The 26563-nt window shown below is 35.8% G+C and overlaps 3 protein-coding genes and 2 non-coding genes across 6 annotated transcripts; 4 read left to right on the top strand and 1 right to left on the bottom strand.

Annotated features, from left to right (window-relative positions):
• The first annotated feature begins 945 nt into the window (after positions 1–945).
• On the top strand, positions 946–1956 carry LOC145566109 (F-box protein At2g17036-like). Its single transcript, XM_081625644.1, has one exon. It carries the CDS (start codon positions 946–948, stop codon positions 1954–1956), a length of 1011 nt encoding a protein of 336 aa, XP_081481770.1.
• A 2458-nt stretch (positions 1957–4414) lies between these two features.
• On the bottom strand, positions 4415–4629 carry LOC145569798 (small nucleolar RNA U3). The gene has a single exon (XR_014096329.1). It is a non-coding gene; the product is annotated as a small nucleolar RNA U3 (small nucleolar RNA).
• A 1753-nt stretch (positions 4630–6382) lies between these two features.
• LOC145567212 (uncharacterized) lies at positions 6383–11951 on the top strand. 2 transcript variants are annotated; one of them, XM_081626458.1, is made up of 5 exons: positions 6383–6672; positions 8136–8199; positions 9404–9817; positions 10418–10761; positions 11129–11951. In XM_081626458.1, the coding sequence occupies exons 1-5, from the start codon at positions 6592–6594 to the stop codon at positions 11339–11341; spliced, it is 1116 nt and encodes a 371-aa protein (XP_081482584.1). In that variant the 5' UTR covers positions 6383–6591; the 3' UTR covers positions 11342–11951. The 2 variants fall into 2 exon arrangements, with proteins under 2 accessions (XP_081482584.1, XP_081482585.1); XM_081626459.1 differs by having other exon boundaries at positions 9407–9817; positions 11129–11950.
• Positions 11952–14555: 2604 nt separating this feature from the next.
• On the top strand, positions 14556–17665 carry LOC145568328 (uncharacterized). Its single transcript, XM_081627755.1, has one exon. The coding sequence runs from the start codon at positions 14556–14558 to the stop codon at positions 17415–17417; it is 2862 nt and encodes a 953-aa protein (XP_081483881.1). The 3' UTR covers positions 17418–17665.
• Positions 17666–17764: 99 nt separating this feature from the next.
• On the top strand, positions 17765–17961 carry LOC145569800 (U2 spliceosomal RNA). The gene has a single exon (XR_014096331.1). It is a non-coding gene; the product is annotated as a U2 spliceosomal RNA (small nuclear RNA).
• The last annotated feature ends 8602 nt before the right edge of the window (positions 17962–26563 follow it).

A 26563-nucleotide genomic window follows, 5' to 3' on the forward strand; every position in this document is an offset into this window, starting at 1 on the left:
GTAGCCTCATATCAACAGTACATCAGCCCGTAGCATATATCAACATACATCAGTCTGTAGTTAAATCAGACTCTTCATATCTTGAAAGACATTAATATTATTAGAAGATTCAAGGCAATTTACAGTTTGCAGCAGTTCTATAACTAGAATTATGAACTCCAGATTTAACACATGCATAGTTCTATCACAAATTTACAGTTCCAAGATCAATATCAAACCTCACAATACCAAATTAATCACTGCTTCCTAGTTCCTTTCACAACCCCCTCTTTAACTTCTAAACCACAGACCCAAATTAATTTCACATTTCAGCCATCCTTCAATTCAAGCTTGCACTAAAAATCAACAACCACTCAACCAGGTAAATAATACTGAACTCAATGCCGAGCAGTTCCCCTCAACTTTCTAATAAATCAAACAATCAAATCAAAAAATTGAGATTTGAGAAGGATATAGTTAAAAAATAAAATAAAATTTATCACTTAAAAATCCAATATAGAGATAGATGTTAGGTAACAACCTCTTAGTATCCCACCTTTCTCTCCAAAAAAATTCTCCCTTTGTTAAGTGGTACTCTCCCTTTAGTTAAACCCTCGTATCTTTTTCACTTTGAAACTCAATTTCGTTTCAGCTATTGCAATTTCACCTTTAAGAGGTAACTTTCTTTTTTGTAAAAATTTAAGTGAACTTGCAATTACGCTTAATTAAAGTTGATTGTTGTTCGAATGTATTAAGGTGTCGTATGAATTTTGATCTCAAAAGTAAAGGTTTTTTAGAGATTATTTCCTCTCGATTAGATATCAAAAGATGAACTTTTTACGATCATTATGCATCAATATTGTATACAATCATTGAATATGTCAACTATGGTTATCTTAATTATATTGTAAATTGTTTAATAAAGATTTTCAATACTGATTAAGACTTTCCCTTATAGTTTGAAGCATGGCAGGTTGGGGTGACATACAAAAAGAGCTCGTCACTAAGATTGCAGAGCATCTACATTTCTTTGAGGACTTTGTGACTCTAAGTTGTGTTTGTTCTTCTTGGAGATCAGCCGCTAAGAAAGCTAAATTCCGAGCATTCATCAACAATAATGATGGAAGATCATCATTAGGCCGCGAGCATACAATTCCATGGCTAGGATATCCAGAGAGAGACTCCTCGGGGTTATATTATACACTCCATAGCTTCTACAAGAACACGTTTCGCTACATTAAAGTCCAGGAGGGAGTCTACAACAATGACGAGGAAAGGATATTAGCTTCATATGGGTGGCTGCTTTTGGCCTTAGAAAGTCATAAACTCCTGCTCTTTAACCCCTATTCCGGTGCCACAATAGAGCTCCCCGAAATTGAGTTATTATGGCCTGTGCACCACGGTGTTGACTACTACCCTGATAAACTAGTCTTATCCGCCAACCCATCAGTCACGTCGGATTTTATTGTCTTCCTTGCTTTGGAGGACAAAGATACAACCAATATTACTGTTCCTTCAATGCTTTATTGGAGGAACGGCTATGATGATGGGTGGATTCAAGTAGTGGATCCCCAATTAAACTTGAATGGCTTTCTTGGCTCTCTTTGCCGCGACATAACTTTCTATCAAGGAGAGTTTTATGGGGTTAACTTCAATGGTATGATTGTGAAATTTGAGACAGCCCAAGGTAGTCCTCATTTTCAGGTGGTCACTGAGTTGGAAACCAGGAAAATTAATGAAGCATGGTATTATTATTTGGTTGAATCAGCAGGTCAATTGTTGGTTATCCGTCAGGTGATGTTACATTTAAATTGGTATATGATTCATATTACCTCTTGCGAAACCATCAGATTTGAGGTACTCGAGCTAGATGTTAAGGACGGAAAGGTCAAGGAAGTTACAAACCTGGGTAACAGAGCTATATTCACTGGTTCCAACTCTTCCTTCCCGCTTAAGAAGTACTCGATTCCCGTGTGAGCTAAGAATCTATTACAAATTCAACTCTCCGATTAGGATGGGTTAAGGCATGGCGATAGGTAGACAATCGAGGTCTGTTGATTAATCAAGGAAGGTGGGTTTGTAAATGCTTGAACTGATTGATCTAAGTGAGCTACGAGGTTAGTACCTGCTCATTCGAACCATGGCTTTACGGCTAATTCCATCTTTAACCTGGATGATCGCGTGAAATGGAGGTGGGATGGGCATGGAGTTTGTTACGGAAACACTTGCTTTTATAATATATTAGATGGGCAGCCTTGGAAGTTTATCAAACACCTAGATCGATCACCACAAGAGATTTGCTCTTTATTAATTAACAGAAGTCCATCACTGTTAGGAGAAGGCATACCATATACTTGGATTGAGTCTCCGATGATATAATCAATTTTAATCTGTTTTCATAAGTAAAAATCAGCTTCAATTAGTATGAATTATTTAAGTTTAGCACAAATAAGGTGAATAGATGGAACAAAGACTTTGTTTTACTCTGTTACAGACTGATCATCTTTTTGATTTCTACCCTGTGTTTTACCAACTGTAATATGGTATTTTTCTTCGAGTCTCAAGGAGACAAAGATATACTTCATACTAAAAATGATGTTCTTGTTTTGACTTTTTTATGGTCAAACTTTTAAAATATTGACCAATATTCTCATTAATACAAACGGATATAAAATTTATCTTTAGGAAGGTAAAAGATAAAGAAAGCGATAATACTACAGTACTAATCATAATTCAAAACAAGCATGACTATAAACTTCATTCAATGGCAAGTCTCATCACTTAGTTTGAAGAGTATTGAATAAACACATATTTGGAGAAAGTTATCTGTTAGACTATTTTATGGTCATTTGTAAAACACTTGCGTGCCAATGACACCTGATTATGGGGAAGAGAAGGAGCAACTATGCACTCTGCGCTCCCCTCCCTGGATAGAACAGGAAGACCATTGCCATTTGCCACCACAAGTCCAGTGTAGAACTACGGACCTTTGAGAAGCCAGTCAGTGATACACAGGGTTACCGCTCATACACTATGGTTCTCATCACACAATAGCATTACTAAAAATCCTCAGCAAAGTTTCTGAACACTACAAAACATAAGTTGATTTGTGACAATTGGCAATCTATGACGATTCTAGCCTCTGAGCACCCTCGTCTCTCCAATGCCAAATTGCCAATCTTTGTCCACCTGTCTATGGTTGCACCATACTCATGAGTTATAGCACAGTCCTTGCAGGGTTTGGCTAGGATGACTAATTGCCAGTGCTACCTGGGAGATCCCCTGCATTAGCAGTTCTGCTACTAAGCTCAGATTACTGTCTGTTCGACAGTGATGTTACCTTTTGCCACTGTGGAAACCTTGTTACAACAGTCGACTTGAGATAAGCTAGCACTGTTTTTTGCAGGTAAAGTAGTTTATGATCTAATGCGTTACATTAGATTGGTAGCAACATGCCTAAACCCAAGCTTTCTATATTTTTGGCAAAACCTACTTAAACATGTTCTCAACCATGAAATCAGTAAGGAAAAGTGGAAATTCTGGTTTTCTTCAGCTAAGAACGTGCAATCGAAAGAAAATCTTATGAAGATGGTGGAGAAAGCTACAATATTATACCATTCATAATTCAAAACAAGCATGACATAAAACTTCATTTACCAGCAAGTTTCATCACTTAGTTTTGGAAAAATGTGTATACTTCATATCCTTGAACTCTTTCAAAGACGCATACATTTATCTGGAATTCAAAATATTCTGACGGCATTGTTCATCACTCAACTTGAACTTACAGCAAGAGTAGATAGATGCAATCATTGCTTCTCCTTCTTATCCACATTCACTTCTTCCAAAGGCGGCAAAGTCTACACACAAAGAAAATCTTGGCTTATACAACTCATTTAACATGAATAAAAAGATTTATGCTACAATGTTGATGCATTCCAATAAGCTTAACATAGACAAGCAATTGATCATCGAGCAAGGGAGGTAATGAATTCGATAAACTCGATTTGAAACAATGAAGCGCATTAGCTTCCAGGCAGTTTGATAAATACATTAGTTGATACAACAAGACTTGGGCAGCACAACATAAACATAACTTATTCACTGGAGCATTTTATCAAACATATGGTGTGCAAGTTCTATAAAACAAAAACAAAAGAAGCAAGAGTAAAACAACATACAAGGTCAGGTTTGTAGATGTTGTGAACAATGGAAGCGCCACCGAGGAGAGACAAAACAACCACCACACACGACTTTGCCAACGACGGCGTTCCAGTCGGAACCTTCTTTCCTCCCAATTTCCCCTTCATTTTTGTCAACCCAAAAAAATGTAATTAAATGAAAGTGTTTTTAGTTCAATTTTGCAGTAATTATACCAACAATTTAATCATATTTTTTTGTTTTTTATATGAAAATTAAAAAAGGTTTTGTTTGAAGTCTGTCAGACAACCGTGCGACCATCCCCGGCTCACAGAGGAGCTGAGGAACGATCCTCTACAGCACCGGCGATCCGAAGATCGACGGTGGCCGTTAATCACGCTCTGATCGCACGGTCATAATTCATCCACCAGACTTGGTTTTCTGTCTCCTTAGAACTCAAGGATACAGAGGTACGATCCTATAGAACAGATCCTGTTCAAGTAAGGTCGTGCTCTATGTACTGATCTCTTGAGTTTATAAAGATGATATTTTTTGTGTAATTTGTCGATGTGGGACTTTTTGTTTACATGGAAACATTTATCAACCACACGTGTTATATCAATGAGGAGTCTTGTGATAACTTAAAAACATGTGGTGTACTTAATTACTTGCATTATATATAAACTCTTCTCAAATATTGATACATTTAGGCATTTAGCACACATTAACTTATGCTTTATATGAATAATATGATCATTTGACATGAGCAAACCATTCATTCTAAGCCATAGTGATTAGTCACTGTAGATTCCAATGTCGCAACTTATTTTAAATATACAAAGAAAGATTAGATAACTTATGTTGCTAAATCACGCAACTAGTAGTTGAAACTTATAAGCACTAATTAAATCGGCCGATGTAAGGGTATAATGAGTTCTCTAAATCATGATGTTATCATGTATAATGATTAATGAGTTCTCAGGGGTGCACGGTGCATTTGAAGTTTTTAAAGGTACAAAATGCAATTTTTAAAACCTCAAGAGTATATGGAACGATATCCATAAAATAATCTCTTCTCAGATTACGTATTTTTTGAAGTTAAATCTGATGAAGGCCCAATATTTGTAGCTTAATTATCTTCTTCAAGACGTCACAGCCGATTCATATGGTCTCAAAACGATTTCAGAGATCTCTTGTATTCTCATGGCCGGAAATCATGATTGTGCCATTTTGGTGTGAGAAAAGCTTGAACAAGGTTACAAGGTTGAAGAACATAGGAGAGAAATTTGAGACAGGAGAAGAGCGGGAAATGTTGTTAAGGAAAATTATCTCTTGCCTTTTTATTTCTCACGATTAAGTGCTTAACTAATCATACATATTATCACATTCATATATGATCCCTTCTCATTACACACCTAATACAAGTCATTACTTACACTACTAATGCTAAAGATATCACTTTACAAACCAAATGGGACCATAAATTGTATAAAACTAGGGCCTATTCTTTTCGGCTTATTTTCAGTTCAGTTCAGCTTCAATAAGTGCAGTGCAGTTCAGTTCAATTCAGTTCTTATCTTAATTTCCTTCTCTCATAAAATATTTAGGTCAGTTCAGTTTAGTTCAACTCCAATAAATTCAGTTCAATTCAGTCAATCAGAACAGGCCCTAAGACTTTAGATTTCTCTACCCGTTATAATTTGACTTTTTAAAATGATACTAGTATTAAGGAGACTAACAAATTATACTCCCTTTATTCACAAATAATTTTCCTCTACGTACTTTATTAAATTGGTTAGAATAGTACGTAGAGAAGTATAAACGTATAAATGAATAATCCTAAACTTTAATTTGGACATATAAAGTTGAGAATTTAAATTAGAGACCAGTAACCTTGTAACATTTTGATCTTGCAAATGACAGATAAACAATTCTGTAAGTACAAGTACTAAATTACTACAATGAAATAGGACAACAAACAATATACATAAGCGAATCTACTCCTATTTTACTAACATGTACGAATACTAACTCTTTGTTTATCTTTATTGCTGATAAATATATACTTGTAAGATTTATACATACCAAGTAAAGATTAATAGAGTTGATGGGAAACTCACCTTCAAGTTCAAGCCCCACTGACTACATATTTACACCGGGCGTACGCCGGTGCCCTAAAAATACAAGGCCACTTGCCAAAGTTGCTATCTATAGTTAATACAGGTAGAAATTAGCCCCAAAACAATTACTCCAGTATCGCAAACAAACAAGAAAAGCATTAGCCAAACAAAAACTAAATTTTCCTGTCGTTTGCTTCACCATATTCACAGAAACATTAGTGCATGTTTATCATCCCCAATTTTCCCAGATTTTATGCCCAAATTTTTTTATCAAATGCATGTTTCTTAGAATCTCTTCTTAAAGTCAAATGGGTGTATCTATTTCTCAACACCCATAACAACTAATGTGAGCATGGCAATGGAAGTTAGTGGCTCTCTTTCTTGCTTTGCCCCCTTTCTCTCTCCTCCTATTAAATGCAGACAGAGCTGCCTGGTGAATTTCTTACACTCAATTCCAATTATTAGCATCGTTTTTATCATTGATTAATTTGAATTTCAATGCATTTGTACGCTTTAATTTATTATTGGGTATCTATAATTGTTATTAGATTTTTGTAAAATATTGATTTTGTTTCTGGGGTAGCTTAATTTGAGCTATTATTTGTTGGGTTGAAGTGGGTTTTGTGCGAATTTGTGATTTTTCTCTGTTTATACTTTGTTGTCTTTTTTCTTGTTGTATTTTTTCTACTGAACATGGATTTTGATTGAATTTTATTCTTGTCTATGTCACAAATTTGAGTTAGCTGAAGAACTGACTTGTGAAATTGAGGATATTTAAATGGAAAGGCACTTTCTTTGCAATTGTAGGGTTCTATCACTTCTGCATATGTTGATGAGCATGTTGTGGTGTAGGTTTTGTCCAAATACACACTCTTGATAGTGACATTTTGTACTCCCTTCATTCCGGAATTAGTGGTCGTGTTGTTAGTTTTTAATTATAAAATCAATGTTACTATGAGTAACAGACAGAAGGATATGTTTGTCGTGGTATTTAGATCAGATGGATTATATGGGTGAATCATTGGAAGTTGAAGAAATATGGTTTATAGGTAGACATATACACTCTACATGCTAGGTGTGAGAGTATGAAAGTAAGCAAATGCTTTTAGCTCCTCCAAATTTACATATAGTTTTTCAAGACGATTACCTTGGGTTGATTGACTTAGTTACAGGATGAACATGAACAATATGTTGTAGATGCCTAAGTTTGTAATGTTATTTCTCCAGGTGTGTCTCTAACGTCATTAAGCATCTCTGCTTGTATTACCTTTTACTTAGGATATTTGCTCCGGATCTTTATATTATTTGCTCCTTAGGCAGAAGTTTGGGGTTCTGAAAGGAGAAATTGGGGTATATTAGAAGTTTATTCCTAGAAATTTCAAGATTCACACTGTTGTGGAGTAGAGCTGTCCCGTTGGCATTGCTTCTGGTAGTTATTGAGTGCTATATATACATGCGATTTAAATGATTTTGTGGCTCTAATTCCCGCTTGTTATGTTTTAACTTTAGGTTGGCTTGTCTTCTGTATTTTTACCTCTTATCAATAATTTATGCACAAGAATTTAGTAGAAATATTAAATGAAATGAAACATCCCTATTTGGGATGATAATAATAGTGGGAAAAATATAATCAAATTAACTCTTTTGTACAATAGGATAGGTAATATAGGGGTAGTTGTCAAGATTTTTGCACTGAAGTTGTGCAAAACACTTAGAAATTTTAACCACCACCCTCCCAAAATAATAAAGCTTTTAAAACAACACTTTGAAAGGGACAGAGGGAATACATGCCTTTGTCCCTATTTCATGAAGTGCTCATAGACTTCTAATTGGAATTTTGAGATGTTATTTACAATATTGAAGTATAAAAACAGTTTCACTTTCTTTGATGTTCAGATAAGCTTAAGACGACGATCCTTTGTAACTCAGCAGAACAGGAAGCACTTAACAAGTACAAAAGGTGGGTTTCAAACTTTTGTCGATTTGCCATGATTAACTTATGTCCATGATTAACTATGTTCTGTTGGCCAACGAGTTATGAGTATTGCAATTTCGACCTGTCAGTTATGCTGACCTTTTCTTTTATCACGTACATAGTTATCTTTGCCAAAAGTTCTACAAAGAAACTTCATGCCACAGTTGGATGCTTCCTTCCATACCACATTTCCACCTAATGCAAGGATTATGGCTTTGTGATGAGGCTCACCAGAAACTAGCTTTAATAGAACCCTATGGTGGCCTAGAGTCTATGGAGGCGTGTATATGTATGTAGACGACTAAATTTCCACCACCCAAATGGTCTCCCGAGTTGTCATAGGTCCATGAAAAACACCCCGACCTCTTTCATTTTTGGGCGTGGAAAAGTAAAAAAATTTCCACAATTGAAGGCTATAATCCACGCTTTCAGACTTATTTCGGAATTTTTTTTCCAAAATTGAACTGAATGTGGGAGGTGTCCCTTGTGGTCATATTGGTTGGTTTGGAACCATATCAAGGTTACCAATAGGTCTATAAAGTCTTAAGAATGAGTTTGGTTCAATCATGTAGTTATTTTGGAATTATGTTGCATTGGCAGTCTGCAAGAGATGGTTCCAATTACCAACTTGGCATCCTGCGGTCCTATTAAGGTGTTGGTAGTCCTTCATTGGGTTATCAATTTATACCCAAATTCATTATTTTCCATACAATCAGTTGTTGATGGCTTGATGCATGCATGCATTACATGGGTTGTTTAAATATGCTATACTATATCGGTGTTGTATTTGTTACTCTACACCAATCAATGTTGACTTGGGCTGTTTACTTACAATTGTTCATAATGGGCTCACCGGAAACATATGATAGCTTTAGGCCTGAGAACTTAAGAATAGACCACATTCTACAACCTCAGCCAACATAGAATGATCGTTCAATCTTAGGAGCATCCAAGTTGTTTTGAAATACCCAAGCTTGCATATAAAACTTCTAAGTTCTAGCAGTGGCTTGTCTTGAGTGAACCATGGTTTAGCGTTCCATCATCTGTGTTGTGCTCTAAATAAGACTTTTTAGTAATTGTTTGAAGGCAACCCTCCTTGATCCAGTGTGATGTTAACATTAATGAGAAATTTTCTTTGAAGCATTACTCTTAACTCTTTCCTATCATCTTTTCTTTCTGTTCTGTCTAGTAGCAAAGCCATGGACGTGCAGGTTTGAGAAGCTTAAATCCACAGAAGAACTTCAGAGGAGAAATTGTTTTCCTGTTGTATCTGAAGATTTCTTTCCAGAAGATGTGATCGAGTTGAGTGGTTCGGGGACAGAAGAGTTACCCTTAGACTTAGACGGTAGTGTGGGTGACGAAGGCGTCTCACCTACTGTTTCTTATGAGCACTCTGAGGGAAGTGGCGGTAAACCTGGATTTGTCTCATTTTATAGTCTTCAGCGTGCGAAAGAGAATGTAGTTCCTTCACCTAGAGAGAAGAAGAATCAGAACAGCCTTTTATGGTTCGCTGGCCCTGCTGTTCTTGTAGCCTCATTCATTCTTCCATCACTATATTTGCGCAGGATAATATCTTTAATCTTTGAAGATTCCCTCTTGACAGGTGAGATGCTGATTTAAAATCTTCTTGTATTTAAGCCCAATTTTTATAGATGAAGGTGACATCTGCTTTACATGTTTACTACTTGATGTCATGTGTATTACGGAAACAATTATTAAATGGGAAATCTAATCATGTCACTTTAACAAAGAGAAACTAATTCTGAAGGTGACAAGGAGCAACAACTACTAATCTCTGCTAATATGTTGAGGTACAGCTTTTGAATAACCTGTGCATGTTAATGTTGTCTAATACCTGTATCAAGTGCAAATCATGATTTATTGGGCGCTCATATGCTAGAGCTTCAAGTTATGATTCCGAGATACCTATAAATCTTCACTAGCATTACTATGCATTGAGTTGCTTCTGCATTTAACTCCAAGTTTGATTCACAAAATCTTGCATGACTAGTATATCACTATATCCAAGATTATTATGGAAGTTCATGAGCACTCTTTCGTTTAATTGCAACACTCACTTGTCGTGAAACTATTCACTACTTTTTATTAGCGCTCCATCTAGATATTGTATTGCAAGCCAGCCAATATTTCTCTTTATGCTCATCTGGTACACTACTTAGTTCTCTTCCTCTCTTTCTTGCAGATTTCCTCATACTTTTTTTCACAGAGGCTCTCTTCTACTGCGGGGTTGCAGTTTTTCTTCTTCTTATTCACGCCCTCTGGAGCCCTGGTAACAAAGTTCCTGCTACCAGCAACTATGGAAAGCTAACCACCCAGATGGGACATCGGATTTCTTCAGTTGCTATTCTAATGCTCAGTCTTATTATTCCAATGGTGACTATGGGTTTTGTTTGGCCTTGGACGGGACCTGCAGCATCTGCTGCACTAGCTCCCTACTTGGTTGGTATTGTTGTACAGTTCGCATTCGAGCAGTATGCAAAGTATACAAAGTCACCTTCTTGGCCTGTCATTCCAGTTGTATTTCAGGTGAAGTACTCTGTCCATTAATATAAACTAATATTCTTCCCTCAGTCCCCCCCGCCCCCCTCCTTTTTTTTTTTTTTTTTTTTTTTTTTTTTTTTTTTTTAATGCTTTTTAGGAGACAAATTTACCTTAGTTATGTATCTGTGAGTTAATTGGTATTATGGAGGAATTATTTGTAACAGATATATGGCTCATGTTTCATGCTAAGATAATTTAGAACCCCAGAAGGAGGTAGATTTCTAGTGACTTGGGGATTCATCTAATTTTGCAGCACATTACAAATTTGCAACTGTATAAATCTTGTAATTTCTTTTGTTCAATTTTTTTACTTTGTTCTTTTTGGGGGATTGACGAGAATGATATCTAACAGGTGTATAGATTACATCAACTAAATCGAGCCGCACAACTGGTAACTGCTCTATCTTTCACTGTAAGAGGAGCTGAGATGACTGCACACAACTTGGCCATTAATAATTCCTTGGGCACTCTGTTGAGTGTCCTCCAAATTCTTGGCCTCATCTGCATTTGGTCTCTCTCTAACTTTCTTATGAGGTTTTTTCCATCTTCCATTTTGGAGCAATGAGGTACCCCTGAAATAAAGATTTTCAATGCATGATTTGAGCTTACAGCCCTGCAGCCTGTCATTTGCTTGAAAATGACTAGATATCAATGGGGAGAAGCTGGTTCAAAAATTTTAAATTACAGCATTATGCGCAGATCATGCCTAAGATTTGAGCTTAGATAAATTACTTGAGATAGGAAGTAATAGGGTTTAGTGTATTCATTACGACAGCTTTATATGCTGCTGCATTACTCCGCCGAACACTCCAAAATTAGAAAAAAGAGGAAAATGAAAGGGATTGTAACATTGCTTGTATAATTACTTTGTTACAAATGACTGGGTTTTATACTCAACATTATGAAACATACATTCTTTATTCTTTACCACTAAACTTTCTGCAGGATCAAATTATGGATCTTTATGCTCATTTTTTCTCATGTTGCTTCCTCAGCCTCTGATCACCCATAAAAGCTTCATATTTACCGAACTGTGATTGTTTTTATCACGCTTGCTGCGTGTTCATGTTTGGAACTCCTGATAGGCATGTGTAGATCTTTCTGAAGGCTCACTTGTACGTTGTACCTAAATTTTGCTTCTCTTTAGGGAGCACTATGATATGATGATAACATGTATTTCAAAGTTAGGCCTTATGAATAATGCAATTATATGGGCACTGGCATAAATGCATAATACTTATGATGATACAAAGACCTTTTCTCCCACATTGTGTGTTTTAGCTGTGCTTCTTCCAGTATCATGATGATACATGTGACATACTACCTCCATTTCACTTTTGACTGTTGTACTTTCTATTTTGGTCCCTTTGGAAATTACTGTCCTAATTATTTTTCAGTCCTCTGTGCCTTAATGTATAGATGCACAATACATTGTCCCTCGAATAATTTGAGGACCGATCAAGATGAAGAAACATTTTTTCTTTCACCAAACGCATAACTTTAGCCTGTTAATTAACCTAAAGTTTGAAAACCATGCTGATATATTGTTCAGACTTCAGAGAGTGCTGAAGGTTTTTATATACTGTGAACAGGAATAAAGAACTGCAAAAAGTTAAGCCTGCTAATCAGTTCTCTGTGTTTTTTTTTCTTAGTTCTATTGAAAAACTACCTCTTTATTCCCCCCCCTTGAGAAATCACTTTGCATCATTACTAATAAGCACAAACTGTCTGCAGTCTGCTGGACAGGAAGGCGCAGATTGTGAAAGCCTTCCTACAACTCGAAGTTCAAACATCACAAGTCCATGAGAATTCGTGTCAAGAGTCACACTTTCACCCTCTTCTGATGTAGGATATAAAGAACTGATTGCACTAACAGGTTCTGCAACTACTTGTCTACTTGCAGTTAACATCTCCCCTAAGGCCCTAATTCATGAACTACACATTGACTGCATTATGCTATATTAGTTTATTATATAAATCCTAATTCAACCCAAAAAATTAATTCCAACTTTTATAAAATAGTCAATACATTGGAATTAAAAAAACACTGGTTTGGTGCTAATTTGTTGATACTCCCTTGTATTCTTCAGATAGAGGAATAACAATGAATTGGAGATATTCAGAGTAGTTACAAAAATCAGAATCTCTTAATATAAATATGATAGAGGTCCAGATCATTGACATAATTGTGTCAAAGATATTTGGCAGAAACCATTTGAGGATAATTTATTTTGTTAACTCTATGATTATAATCTTTGGTATTTTCTGATTTGTCTCAACTAGGGTCGAGTATAAATTTTCATATTTATGATAAGTCAATGTGTATTATACACCTAAATTACCAAAGTTTCATTTCTTAATCCATTGAAACCTGATTTTTGATGTTTGAAGATTATATATTGTCCATTTTTTGAAGAGCAGGGGAGCTTCAAACTGCCTCATAATCAAGTCAACCACACCGACTTTAATTTTATTAGTAATAACAGTTGTATAATTGTATGGTAAGACAAGGGTGACTTTATTGAAAAGTGGGAGTGACTCGATTAAGCGGGTGAAAATTTATGACTTATATAGTTGTAATATTATAGGGTGACTTTTTTTTTTTTTTTTGGACAAAAAGGCGAAATAGATTTGCCAAAACACAATTTTGTTTATGCTAAGCTCTACATAATGTTGAAATTATCCTTGTCTTGGGTGCATTATGTTCACCTTTTAAAAAATAAGTTTCATAAGTAATCACTTATCAGGGTTTATTAGGTCCAATTAGGTGTAAACATAGGGTGAAATTAAAACTCATCAAGTCTAAAAAGATAAGTGTAAGTGACGAGAACACGCCTAATTAGATTTTTATGCAACTGGTATAAAAATTAGTTTCTCTTCTAACCTACTGAAATTTTCTTCTCTTGGTTGGACCAAACAAACATGTTTCTCTACTACTTGGAACAAATTATCTTCACACTTCACATGGTATATGGCTTTTATTATGAATAACACTGTCTTAAACATGAAAATTGGAAGTGGTTACTATTTTCTCTGTGATTTTACCCCCTTTTTAAAATGGTATTAGGTGGGTATTAGTTGAGGTTGAGGAGAATAAATTTTTTGCTTAGATCTATAAAACTCAACAGAAGTCAAACTTTTCATGGTTTTAATAATTAATCATCCTACTCCTTTGTAGTATTATGCTTGAAAGATATATTTACAACTTTATAATAATTCAGTTTTGACTATGTTTGATTTCTTAAAATGACCTCATTCCATTTAAAGTCAAATTATTTTTTATGTTAATTTTTTTGTTAGTGGAATCTTATCAAGGCAAATACTTTTGTAATCATAAACTAGAAGAAATACATCTTATATGATTAATTATAGAAACATCACATTCCTTCTTAGGTTTTAGAGTGGGCCTTTAAACTCTCTTTTTATATGTTTAAACAATAAGCATATTCCTATCCTAAAACTCCATACTTCTTTTCATGATTTTTATGACTTTCAGAAAAATGCATGGACAAAATTCCAACATGACAGAAGAATAAAACTGAACCTACTTACCCCATATTCTTAAACAACCAAAAAAATTCTCTTAAATGCCTCTCTCAATTTCAGTGCAATGACCTCAATGCATATATAATCATATATACCTTCTCTTAGAGCCTTCATCATCTTACTTATAATCCAAAATCTATTTCTTTCCATTTTTAGCCACTGTTTCATTCATCCAAGAGCTATATAATGCAAAATTTTCAGCTGTAATAGCTCTGAAAGCATAATTCCTATAAATGGACATCATTAAGATGTCTCATTTGATGATTTTTTTCTATGTAATCTTCAGTATTTTTCTTTCTACCACCTCGGCTGAGAGTTTGGGTGATTCTTATTGGCTTTTAAGGATCAAATCGAGTTTTGTTGATCCTGATAATGCTCTCAGCAACTGGTCTTCTGCAACAAGTATCTGCAGCTGGAATGGTCTTACATGTTCACTTGATCAAGCTCTTGTTATAGGCATGAATCTCTCAAGTTCCGGGCTTTCTGGTGTTATATCACCTGATTTTTCACATCTATCATCTCTTCAGACTCTTGACTTGTCAATGAATTCTTTCTCTGGCCCTATTCCTGGTGAGCTAGGCCGCCTTGAGAATCTAAGAGAGCTCCTCCTATACAGTAACTCTCTCTCTGGCAAGATTCCTAATGAGCTTGGTTTTCTTCCAAAGTTGGAGGTTCTTAGGATAGGGGACAACTTGCTTAGTGGGGAGATCCCCAAAAGTATTGGCAACTTGACTGAACTGAAAGTTCTAGGCATTTCTTATTGCCTGTTGAATGGAAGTGTCCCATCTGAGATAGGAAAGTTGAAGAACTTGGAGTCTCTTGATTTGCAACAGAACGCTCTCACGAGCCCAATTCCAAGTGAGATTGGTGGATGTGAGAAGCTACAAATTTTTGCAGCCTCCAACAACATGCTCCAAGGCGATATACCTGCATCAATTGGTAAGCTTCATTCATTACAAGTCCTTAACTTAGCCAACAATAGTTTTTCTGGTAAGATTCCTACAGAGCTGGGAAGTTTGCAAGAACTGAATTACTTGAATCTGCTCGGAAACAGATTAAGTGGTGCTATCCCCTCGGAACTTAACCTGTTAAGTCAGCTACAAAAGCTAGACTTATCAGGAAATAATCTCTCAGGACCTCTCAATCTCTTCACTTCAAAAATGAAGAACCTTGAGGTTCTTGTCCTCTCGGATAATCATTTAGCTGGTGACATTCCATCGAGCTTCTGCATGAATGATTCAAAGTTGCAGATGTTTTCTCTTGCAAGAAATGGCGTCTCAGGAAATTTTCCCTTGGAGTTGTTGAGCTGTTTTTCTCTCCAACAGTTAGACCTTTCTGGCAACAAATTCCAAGGGGAGTTACCTTCTGAGATTGATAAACTGGCATACCTCACCGATCTTTATCTTAACAACAACAGCTTCAGTGGGAAGCTACCTCCTGAGATTGGCAACTTGAGTAACCTGAAGTTCCTTTCCTTGTATGGCAATGGGATCACAGGAGAAATTCCGGAAAAAATAGGGAAGCTCAATAAATTAAGTGTCATCTACCTGTATGATAACCACATGTCAGGTAACATTCCAAAAGAACTGACAAACTGTACTAGCCTCACAGAGATTGATTTCTTCGGAAATCATTTTTCTGGCTCGATTCCTGATACAATCGGGATGCTTAAAAACCTAGTTTTGCTTCACTTGAGGCAAAATGAGTTATCAGGGAAAATTCCTCCTTCTTTGGGTGACTGCACCAAGCTCGAGATGTTGGCCTTAGCAGATAACAAATTATCCGGGTCAATCCCATCAACATTCAGTTCTTTGTCAGAGCTAAGTCTTATCACCCTTTATAATAACTCCCTTGAAGGCCCTTTACCTGAATCTCTATTCCTCTTAAAGAACCTTAAAATCATCAACTTATCCCATAATAAGCTTAATGGAAGTATCCATCCATTAACAGGTTCAACCTCACTTACAGTATTAGACTTGACTAATAATAGCTTCTCTGGTTCAATCCCTCCTAGGCTAGCCTTGTCCAAAAATCTCATCCGTGTTCGCCTTGCAGGAAACACTCTCACCGGAAATATTCCTCTAGAGTTTTCCCTTCTTAAAGAGCTTATTTCCCTTGATTTATCTTCCAACAGTTTGTCAGGAGAGCTAGCTGTTAGTCTATCCAACTCCACAAAACTCGAGCATCTCATGCTGAATGATAACCAGTTTTCCGGAAAAATTCCTACTTGGTTAGGGAATCTGAAAGGGTTAGGAGAGCTTGATCTGTCTTCTAACAATTTCAGTGAAACAATACCAAAAGAGCTTGGAAACTGTTCTGCATTACTCAAACTCGCTCTTTATACCAACAAGTTGTCTGGCCAAATACCTCCAGAATTAGGAAGCCTGTCATCTCTTAATGTCCTTAATCTGCAGGGAAACAACTTATCTGGAAACATTCCTTCAGAAATCCAGCATCTTCAGAAGCTATTCGAGCTTCGACTCTCTGACAACTTCTTGACAGGTAAAATACCTGATGAGCTAGAACAGCTTACTGAACTTCAAGTGATATTAGACCTGAGTCATAACCAGTTGTCAGGGGAGATTCCTCAGTCACTTGGAAATCTCATGAAACTCGAGCGACTAAACCTCTCATATAACCATCTTAAAGGACGAGTGCCTTCCTCACTAGGAAAGCTCTCAAGCCTTCACAGACTCGACCTTTCACATAACCTTCTCCAAGGGAAACTTCCATCTGCATTCTCTTCCTTCCCAGCTAGCGCCTTTGTGGGAAACAAGAGGCTATGTGGGGCGCCGTTAGAGTCTTGTTCGGGTTCATCTAGGAAATGGTTGCCTAAGGGTGAAGTTATTGCTATCATTGTCGCTATCGTTTTTACTTCAGCTGTAATATGCTTGGTAATGATTTATATCATGTTGAGAATATGGACTGTTTGGAGGCAAGTTTCTGTTTCTAACAATGATGGGTTTGGGAATGAAAATAAGGGGCAAGATGAAGAGAAGTGGGTTTGTTACGGGGACGAAAAAAAGAAAGGAGGATATTGCAAAATGAACTCCAAGAACATGACTCCTTCACCAGATAACCAACTCAAGAAATGAACATTAATCATTAATCAGTTTGGATTCTAATTTGTGCTTTTTGTTTGAGATGTATAAAGTCCCTTTATCTTCTCCATTATACTTGTAAGTTTCGCGAGGCGAAAATTGTAGCTAATGATTTAAGAGTCTCAGTTTGTGGAGATGTGTAAATTAAATTTTAGTTTGGGGGACATTCAAATGTTTGTTTTGCTGCGATTATGTATAGGTTTGATCATAACCAGATCATTGAGATGAATAAATGTGATGGATGAAAGAAGGTATAATGTACAGTGTCCCACATCGAACAATTAGAGCAATAAGAGGCAGAGAATCAGAATAAAATGAAAGGTCCGTGCATTTAGCAAATCATACCTTTCTCGGCCTTTTGGCTAAGATCAAGTGTAGTATCTGTTCTTATCAGTTTAATATCTGATACGTGGGCCAATGGCCCACAACGATATTAAATTTATTTTTTAAGGGGGAAGTTCCACCACAGCAGCTTGCTGCTGGGATCTTCGGGCGTCGCCCATGCGTTGCACTACTGCAAGGGCCTGGCGCACCCCACCAATTTACATTTCAAAGTTTATTTCGTATAGGAAAATGTTATTCTACTTTGTTAAATGTTATATATTATATATAATAATGACAAAAGTATAATTTTTAAGAGTGTTTTTAATATTTATATATAATCTTAAGGGTTATGTATTATATGTATTATCCAATATTTGACAGGTCCATTTGACCTTAAAAAATCCAACATTTGAGCGCTCTGACATTAAAAATTCAACCTTCTATTAATCTTATAAAAATCCAATCTTTATACCCCACCTTTTTTGACAGGTCCATTTAACCTTTAACCTGTTAAACAGGTTTATTTATTTTATTTATTTATTTTATTTTTTAAATTCTCACTTTCCTTCTCACTCTTCTTTCTCTCTCCTCTCTACACCACCACCAGTCCACCACCTCTGCCACCACTTACCCCACCCTACCCAAACCCAAAACTGAAACCCTCTTCCTCCTCCACTCTCTCTCCTCCCAAACCAACGCCCAACCACAAAGCAGTCCCACGCAGTCCTCCCAAACGACGTAGCCCCCCCCCCCGAAAACCTCCCTGTTTCAAATCACGCAGCCTCACGGGTTTCAGGCAGTGGTTGAGGTGGAGAAAGAGTCGATCCCGGATAGGGTCTAGGGTCGGTTTAGGGTTGCCGCCGATTGGGGTTTGATAATGGTGGAAGTTGGGGTAGGCAGCTGGGTTCGTGGAGGTTAGGGCTTGCGTTTGGGGTTGGTTTAGGGTCGCCGTTGATTGGGGTTTGATAGGGGCTAGGTTTCAGGTAGGGAGGTTTTCGGGGGTTAGGGGATTTGACGGTGGATGAGATGGGTGGCTAGCATTGCGCGCAGGGGAAGGGGAGTTGCACGCCGGGGAGGTTGCGCGCAGGGGAGGGAGGGGGAGAGGGAGTGGTGGCAAGGGAAGGTGGTAGTGGTGGCAGGGAAAGGTGGTGGTGGTGGTGGTGGAAAAGGGGTTTCTGAATTTTTTTGTTTTTTATTTTTGTTTTAATTTTTTTTAATAATTAAATAACAATTGACCTATTAGTAGCTGACACGTGGCATATAACTTACAAAAACCGGTCATCAACAGGTGATGGACTTGTCAAAGAAGGTGGGGTATAAAGGCTGGATTTTTATGAGATTAATGGAAGGTTGGATTTTTATTGTCAGACCGCGCAAAGGTTGGATTTTTAGTTTTCATTTTTCCATGAGTTAAAGAGGTAAATCTAGAAATCTAAAACTAAAGAGTTTAACACAATAATTTAATATAATTTAACTTTAAAAACAGCCGAACCGTCATCCAAATTGATACCTTTATGTGTAGGAATTAGTCCATATAATTTTCCTATTCAGAATTACTGTTTATTCATAGATAATTTCTGTTAGGTTTGGATATGCATGTGTATAATATATATTTTTTTGTTCTGTTAGGTTTAAATACGCATACATAGGAACTTATATAAGGTTGAGTTAGAAAGTTAGTAGGTCCGCGTCACATGAGTGTGATCTTAATCCGTCTAAAGTAACAATTCAATTTAAGTAGCAAGAAGATTTACTGTGAGAATCGTAGATAGGAATACAAGAACACTCATTTGTGAACATTGTTGGTCTCCATATCATTCATTAGAAATATCAAATAATGGAGAAGTCTAAATCAATCTAAATCGGCCTAGTCTTAGTTGTGAACACCGTGAATGACAGTGTCTGATCTTTGTGGTCTTTGATTGATTCAATAGACAAGTTACACTTCATGTTTCCTAATATATCTTAAAGTGATCTTAATGTTCATGATTTGATTACTTAAGCACATAGTTTTCAAATTTTAATTCTAGGTGGTTTAGAAAATTCGAGGGAGTTGCCAAAAGATTTATGCGAACAAGTTGACTAGGCACGTACTTATTTTACATGTCTAGCTAGTTTCGCTAATATATAAGTTAAACAAAGTCTTATAAGTGTATGTGTATCAGTGTATAGCAATTTATATATTCTGTTCCTGGTTGGCTCAAATCACATTTTTGGGTGTAAAAGTCATAAATGACCGATGACCAATAACAAATATTATAGCATGTTTCGAACGAAAGTATAGAGTCCTATTTTTACGTCATTTCATGTTTGCTACTCCCTCCGTGTTTTTTTCAGTGTTACACTTTGACCGGTACATAGTTTTAGACAATTTAATTGACTTAAATAAAATAAGAGGTAAGTACGGTAGTGGATTATTAAAAAATTATAAAGAAAAGATAGTGAAATTAATAGTTTATTGAAAAGTAATGAATGTGAAAGGAAAGATATAATAAAAAAAGTAGTAGTAGGTTTGGGTGGGGACCACGAGAGGAGAGAGATATACTATTTTAATGTAATTTTTTTGCCAAAAAGGAAGTGTAATACTTAAAAAAACACGACCGGAAATAAAAAGTGTAACACTTAAAAAAACACGGAGGGAGTAGTAATATTTGTCAAGACACAATTGAGTCTAGACAGTAATGCCCAATAGGCTAATATCAACTATGTTTATTGACTACGGAATATGATCACACGGTCTGATCACTCTGATGGTTTTAGGATGATGAGTTGAGTCTCTAAAATCAAGTTTGAACCCAATTTTCAAGGTTTTCCTTCTGCAAAATAATCTCTGTTGAGCTTGGTCATTGGTCATATGGTCAATTTTTCTTTTTTTTTTTTTATATTAAATTATTGGTCAAATTTTATTTAATTTTTGGAAACGCAAGGTAGCGCAAAATTAAATTGGATGACCTAATTTATTTATGAATCAATTTTATTTCAGAAAAAAAAAAAAAAAAAAAAATTAGATGACCTAATTCTCAGTTCTTGACCCAATAACTCAAGCCCAACCCTATTAACAGAATGAACTGTTGGGATTAAATGGTCCAAGTCCAACTACCGCCACCAATAGAATATGCGCAAGAATATTCATTATTGGTATGTCAATTTCTTGGCAATTTGCTTGGTTCTAATGAAATACATCCTTACATGTTCTTTCACATTTGTCACAATAATTTATTACTCCTTGTCTCCTTCCCTTCCTATATGTTTGTTCCATTTAACTAGTTTTTATTGCATTTTTTTTACCACAAATATCTTTAGTTATACATAGATAAAAATAATGAAAAATTAATATTTTAATTTTCAAAACTAATTTTAGATGATAATCAAAATCACATATGGTTAAATGTTCTCTTCAAATAATTTCAAGTGGGAAAAACATAAAAGAACACGTAAAGAGTAGTAATTTATTTGAAGTAGCGAAGATAAAATAAATAAATACCATTGTATATTTATAATATAAATCCATAATAAATTAAATTTATAGAAAATTTTGAAAAACAAAAAAAAAACCAAAAGATTAATACACTTATTCACGTTTATGTCCGAACTCAAAACAAAAAAGAGGGTCGGAAAACTTGTTAAACTTCCAAAATATCACCATACTTTGTGATTTATTGGTGAAAAAAATGTATGCTCTAATCTCCAAGAGCATTGGTGCAATTAGATTGCAACAAACAACTTAGAAAGAGCAAAAAAAGAACATTATAATATGTACTTCTCATACCTTAATATGTGCAAGAATATGGCCGCTTTACTCATTTATATTATTAGAGCATTCGGATGGAAGTCATTTGCACATCATGTGTATTCAACATGAGTAATACTAATTATATTTGAAAAAAAAAAAAAATAACTTGAAAAAAATAATAAAATAAATAAAATAAAAATCAAACAATAACAACTACTCTCTAGTCTATACCAGCCTATTAAGTTGTTATCGACAACATCACTATCCTTTGTGGCTTTCTATACATTACAAAAAGCACGAAAACAACCCTGAATAAAAACCCATCAATAGTAAGCTTAACTATATAAGAAAGGGTTAAGCCTAGCTAAATGTAGAAGAGAGAAGAAGTTTAAGAAGAAATGGTGGAAGTGATTGAGAAAAAAGTGAAGAGAATTTATAGAAGATTCAAAGTGAGGCCTAAAATCTTCTAGCAATCAAGGGTTTTGGGCAGCGGGCAGTCGGGCAGCAAGAAATCTTGGGATAATGGTAAGTTGTAATTACGGGCAGCATTGCCAGCTTAGCATTTGATGGGCAAAATAATTAAATGTAGGAAATGGCAAGTTGCATGTATTATATATATTTACTTAAATGGCAAGTTGTATTGCCTAATTTGCGTGGATATTATCTATTGATAAACTTGTCATACATGCACAGCCGCTTAGGTCAACAATGGATCTAGATTGGAGTCACTCTGGGCTTTAGAGCACGGGCAAATAATGTCAATCATACGTGGATGCTTACTCACTCTTTTGCTAGTTCGGATAAATATAAAGATGGTTGTAGGTTGTGTCAGGCCGTGTCTAGCCCACAGATTTTAGAGCTAGTTGACATGGCTCATGAGCAATGTGTTTTGCCAAAATTTTTCAAAAGGTCGGTTCGTGCAAGGTCCAGGCTCATGTATGAATATGTCGGGTTTGAGTGACTACATCGTATTTCATTTATTTTAGTGTGCTTTGTCACGGTGGGATTGTGTTATGCCTTGTCATACTTTTCTCAAATAAAGACGACCCGATCCATGACCTAATACATATACATGCAAATACAATAACGTACTGTGTGGTGCTTAGTGCCTACACTGATGGTTGAGGATCCCCTTTGTTAGAGGATCAACTCAACCAAAAGCTTAAACTGATGGTTGAGGCCCAAGAATATGTTTTATACTCTATCACTCCTCCTCACATGAAAGGCCCTTTGGACTTGAAATGTGGATGCAACACAGGCCCACCCATACCTAGCGCAAATTAATTCCACTTTGAAGGAGGGGTGGATGAGATTCGAACCTGTGACCTTTATGTCACGCTGGCTCCGATACCATTTAGAGGACCAACTCAACCAAAAGCTTAAGCTGATGGTTGAGGCCCAGGAATATGTTTTATACTCTATCACCCTTGTTGTCCCACGTCTTTCTTGTTTAGAGTTGTGGTGTGCTTCATACTGGCTTTGCTAATGCCATCTTAGATATTTTATACTCCCTCCGTTTTTAAATACTTGCTCCACTTTCCTTTTTCGGCCGTTTTTAAATACTTGCTCCATTTCCTTATTTAGGAAACTTTTACAATATTTAATTCATTTTTCTCACCTAGTGGACCCAACATAAATCATATTTTATTAATTTCATATTCTCTCTCCTCTAATTCTCTCCACTACTTTTGCTTTTTACAGTTTTTTATTCTTTCACCTACCCCACTACCTCCATATTTTATTACTTTATCTAATTTCTCCTAAAACTCCGCGCATGGAGAAATAGAGCAAGTATTTAAAAACGGAGGGAGTATCACTTATCTTTCTATTCATTTTCGAATATCTGCAACACTTTGTTATATCCATCACCGGATGGGTGGTGCGCGCATTTGATGATCGAGGGGGAGTCCTATGTGGATTACAACTCTTAAATTCGACCAATCATGGTATAACATAAATATTCAAGGGATATTATTTTTCCCTTATGCCTTTTTTTTTTGCTTTTTATTATTCTACGTTCTTTTTAGTTTTCACTTGAACCCTAGTTTCTCATGGCCATGGATTTTTATGATTCTTGGGTTTACTATTTTAATTCATTGAGGTATTTTATTTCTATTTCCTGCTTTTAGTTATGTTTTATTCCTTAGATCTAGTTTTGATTATTTCTTTCATGCTTGAGTAGTTTTATTTCTAGGGTTTGGAAATTCATGTTTATATTATGAATCTTTATTGATGTTTTTGATATATTGATTATTGATTTCTCTAATTGATAGTGTTTTATTGTTAATCTTGCAACCTGATCAATTGTTTGATTATTTATTGTTAATGAAAGTTTGAATCGAAAGATCTTACTTTTAGAAGCTTACCTACAATTAGCAATTCTGATTATGTTAGCGACCGAACTACATATGTTGAATTGAGAGCGTTAAGACCCGATCGTAGGTTTAGCAATTGCTCTAGATAATTTATTGATTGAATTGTTATTGATATTTGATAGATTTAGAACTATAAGCATTGTGAACCATAACCCTAGGCCTTTTAATTATTTTTATTCTTACTTTAGTTTAGACTACTTCCCTATCCCAATTTCGTGACATAGTTTAGTTTCTCCAATTTCTTAGAGGTTAGATTGAATACCATCTCCCTGTGGATTCGACCCTACCTACTCTACTACACTATTAATTGGATTTGTTAGGAATTTATTTTTGACAGGTGTATGACAAGTCGACAACCTATCAAATTTTGGCGCCGTTACCGGGAAGACAGCTTAATATGGTAACATTGATGAACTTCGAGGGGAGTTACTGATGGTAACATTGTGGATGGGGTACACTAATATGGTTAATTCGTAATATTGTTGGGGGAATTTATCTATGTTATTTGGAGTTTGTTATTGTCATTTTATAATTGGTCTTCAATCTTGTACTCAATCCCTCAATAGTTGGATGAAACTCAATGGCTTTCTTTGCTAACAAATCAATTTTCATGGATGACATGTACGGGCCTAACCGCCTAAATGAATAATTAATGAACTGTGTAAGTCTTCTCTACGTCAAATGGAAACCATGTCACACCACTACACCAGCAGCATTATATTTACCCACAACGTGATAGCCACTATAACCATGGATTTTATGTTTTGAGGACCAAGAATGCTTTTTTCTGCAAGCTTATGCACTATTTTTACGGGGGATGGAAGAGATTGACATGCTTTTTCTATCTTCCTTTTCTCTGTTTTTAGGGTCACTGTTTCTATTGTTGAATGTTTTTTGTTTTATGAGTTTCCAACACTGTCATCATTATCGATTGCAAACCTTATGTCCACATGATTATAATACAGTTAAATATGATTCTGACTGAAATTCACAGGGACAGGGCGATATTTAGGCTTTCTGAAGGAAGTTCATGATGTGAATATCCATGGTTTCAATGTCTAAATGTCTACCATAAGAACCGCCTTATACTGGTAAGTTGTAAACCGCCTTTAAGAGGTGTGTGTGTGTGTGTGTTTTTTTTTTTTTTTTTCCTTCCTGTGTATGCACCAATACCATGTGCGAGAGCATTTGCAATCATGTTGCAAGATGTGGCAAGTAAGGTCAGGGGTCCCTTTCTGTAGAATGCTCTTGATCCCTAGAAGATAGCTTAAGCATTCCTCTGTCAATAGACTTATAGACTGTATCATTATTATTGACGAAGTATTGGTCGGAAATTCTTTCAGCTCTTTAAATTAATGGCTCATGCTGGACAATTATCCCAATGGCATATGTTAATGGACTCCATTTTCCTTGTGAAGCATTCATATCCTTCCTGAGCTTTTAGTTCTGAAGAACTTACCTTTAAAATTACTGTGAATAAAATGTTTTCCTGTCTCGAAATTGAATTTTGCTCCCTACTGCCAAGGAGGTTTTAATACGAAGAATCACATTCATCTAGAACTGCATCATTATATCTCCAAAAAAAGAAAAAAGCTACTTCAGAGGTTGAAGAGAATTGTGTTTTTTTTTTTTTTTTTTTTTTTTTTTGGTGTGTTAGAAATTACTTGTAGCATTTTTTTTGGTCAGTTGATGATAGCATATCTAATTTGTATTTCTTCTTTGCAGCCAATTTGGGAAGTTGCCCCTTATAGCAAGAATAGAGGAAGAGGCGTAGTTGGTACTTTCTTTGGAGCACATACTTAATAAAATGGTAATACATAATGTTCAATGCATGGGGTTTTGATTGTTAAAATGTTCTGTAAGGGTCTTGGAAGCAAACTTTGCCGAGCCTATTCATAACAAACAAGATTTTGAGAGGACTTCCCTCTTCCAAAGGCTTGAAACACGCTTGAAGAACATGGCATGAGAATACTGGTGGGTATATCTAGTTGTTTATCCCTGGTTTATGTGGTAATGAAATTGGTGGCATTGCATAATATCTTATGTTTCCTTTTCGTTTTACTAGTTGTACTTGTGCATTTCCCATAGACTTTTAGTGTGGGTTTCTTTGATCTTGCTTCAGAAATTGCCCTTGAATTTTTGTTATCCTGCTATTCATTTGGGTCTTATAGCTTCAACAATTAATAAACAAAGGTAGGATCACCCTATTATCATATGAAGGGATCATCGCCCAAGCCGGGTGTGTGCCTTTATAAAATCAAAGGCCTTTATGTCTGCTTATTTAGCTGTTGACAATTTGTTGCTAATTGATGCATGTTCTTGAATAATTTGTAGGGATAATCACTGTGGACTTATAGGATATCATGTCAATCACAGTAAGAAACCCACTGTGTCATCACTGCAAACGCCATATGATCTTCTTAGAAGTGCTAGGTTCGAACCTGTAGTATTGGATAATAGTACAATGTCAGATTCAGCCAATGATGATGATCTTGTTCTTGGTTTACTCGTTGGATCTGTATCTCAAAGAAAAGGCCAACACCGAGGTAAATACTTTTTGACAGCTGGATCAGATTTGTTTTTAATGCCAAAATGTTTAGTACTACGTACTACCTCCGTTACATATTATTTGCAACGATTTGACATAAAGTAGAGAGGAAAAATGTCTATTCGTTGCAAATAATATGTAACAGAGGTAGTATATCATT

Source organism: Chenopodium album, chromosome 11 (assembly GCF_948465745.1).
Source record: "Chenopodium album chromosome 11, dcCheAlbu1.1, whole genome shotgun sequence".
In the NCBI taxonomy this organism is placed as follows: Eukaryota; Viridiplantae; Streptophyta; class Magnoliopsida; order Caryophyllales; family Amaranthaceae; genus Chenopodium; species Chenopodium album.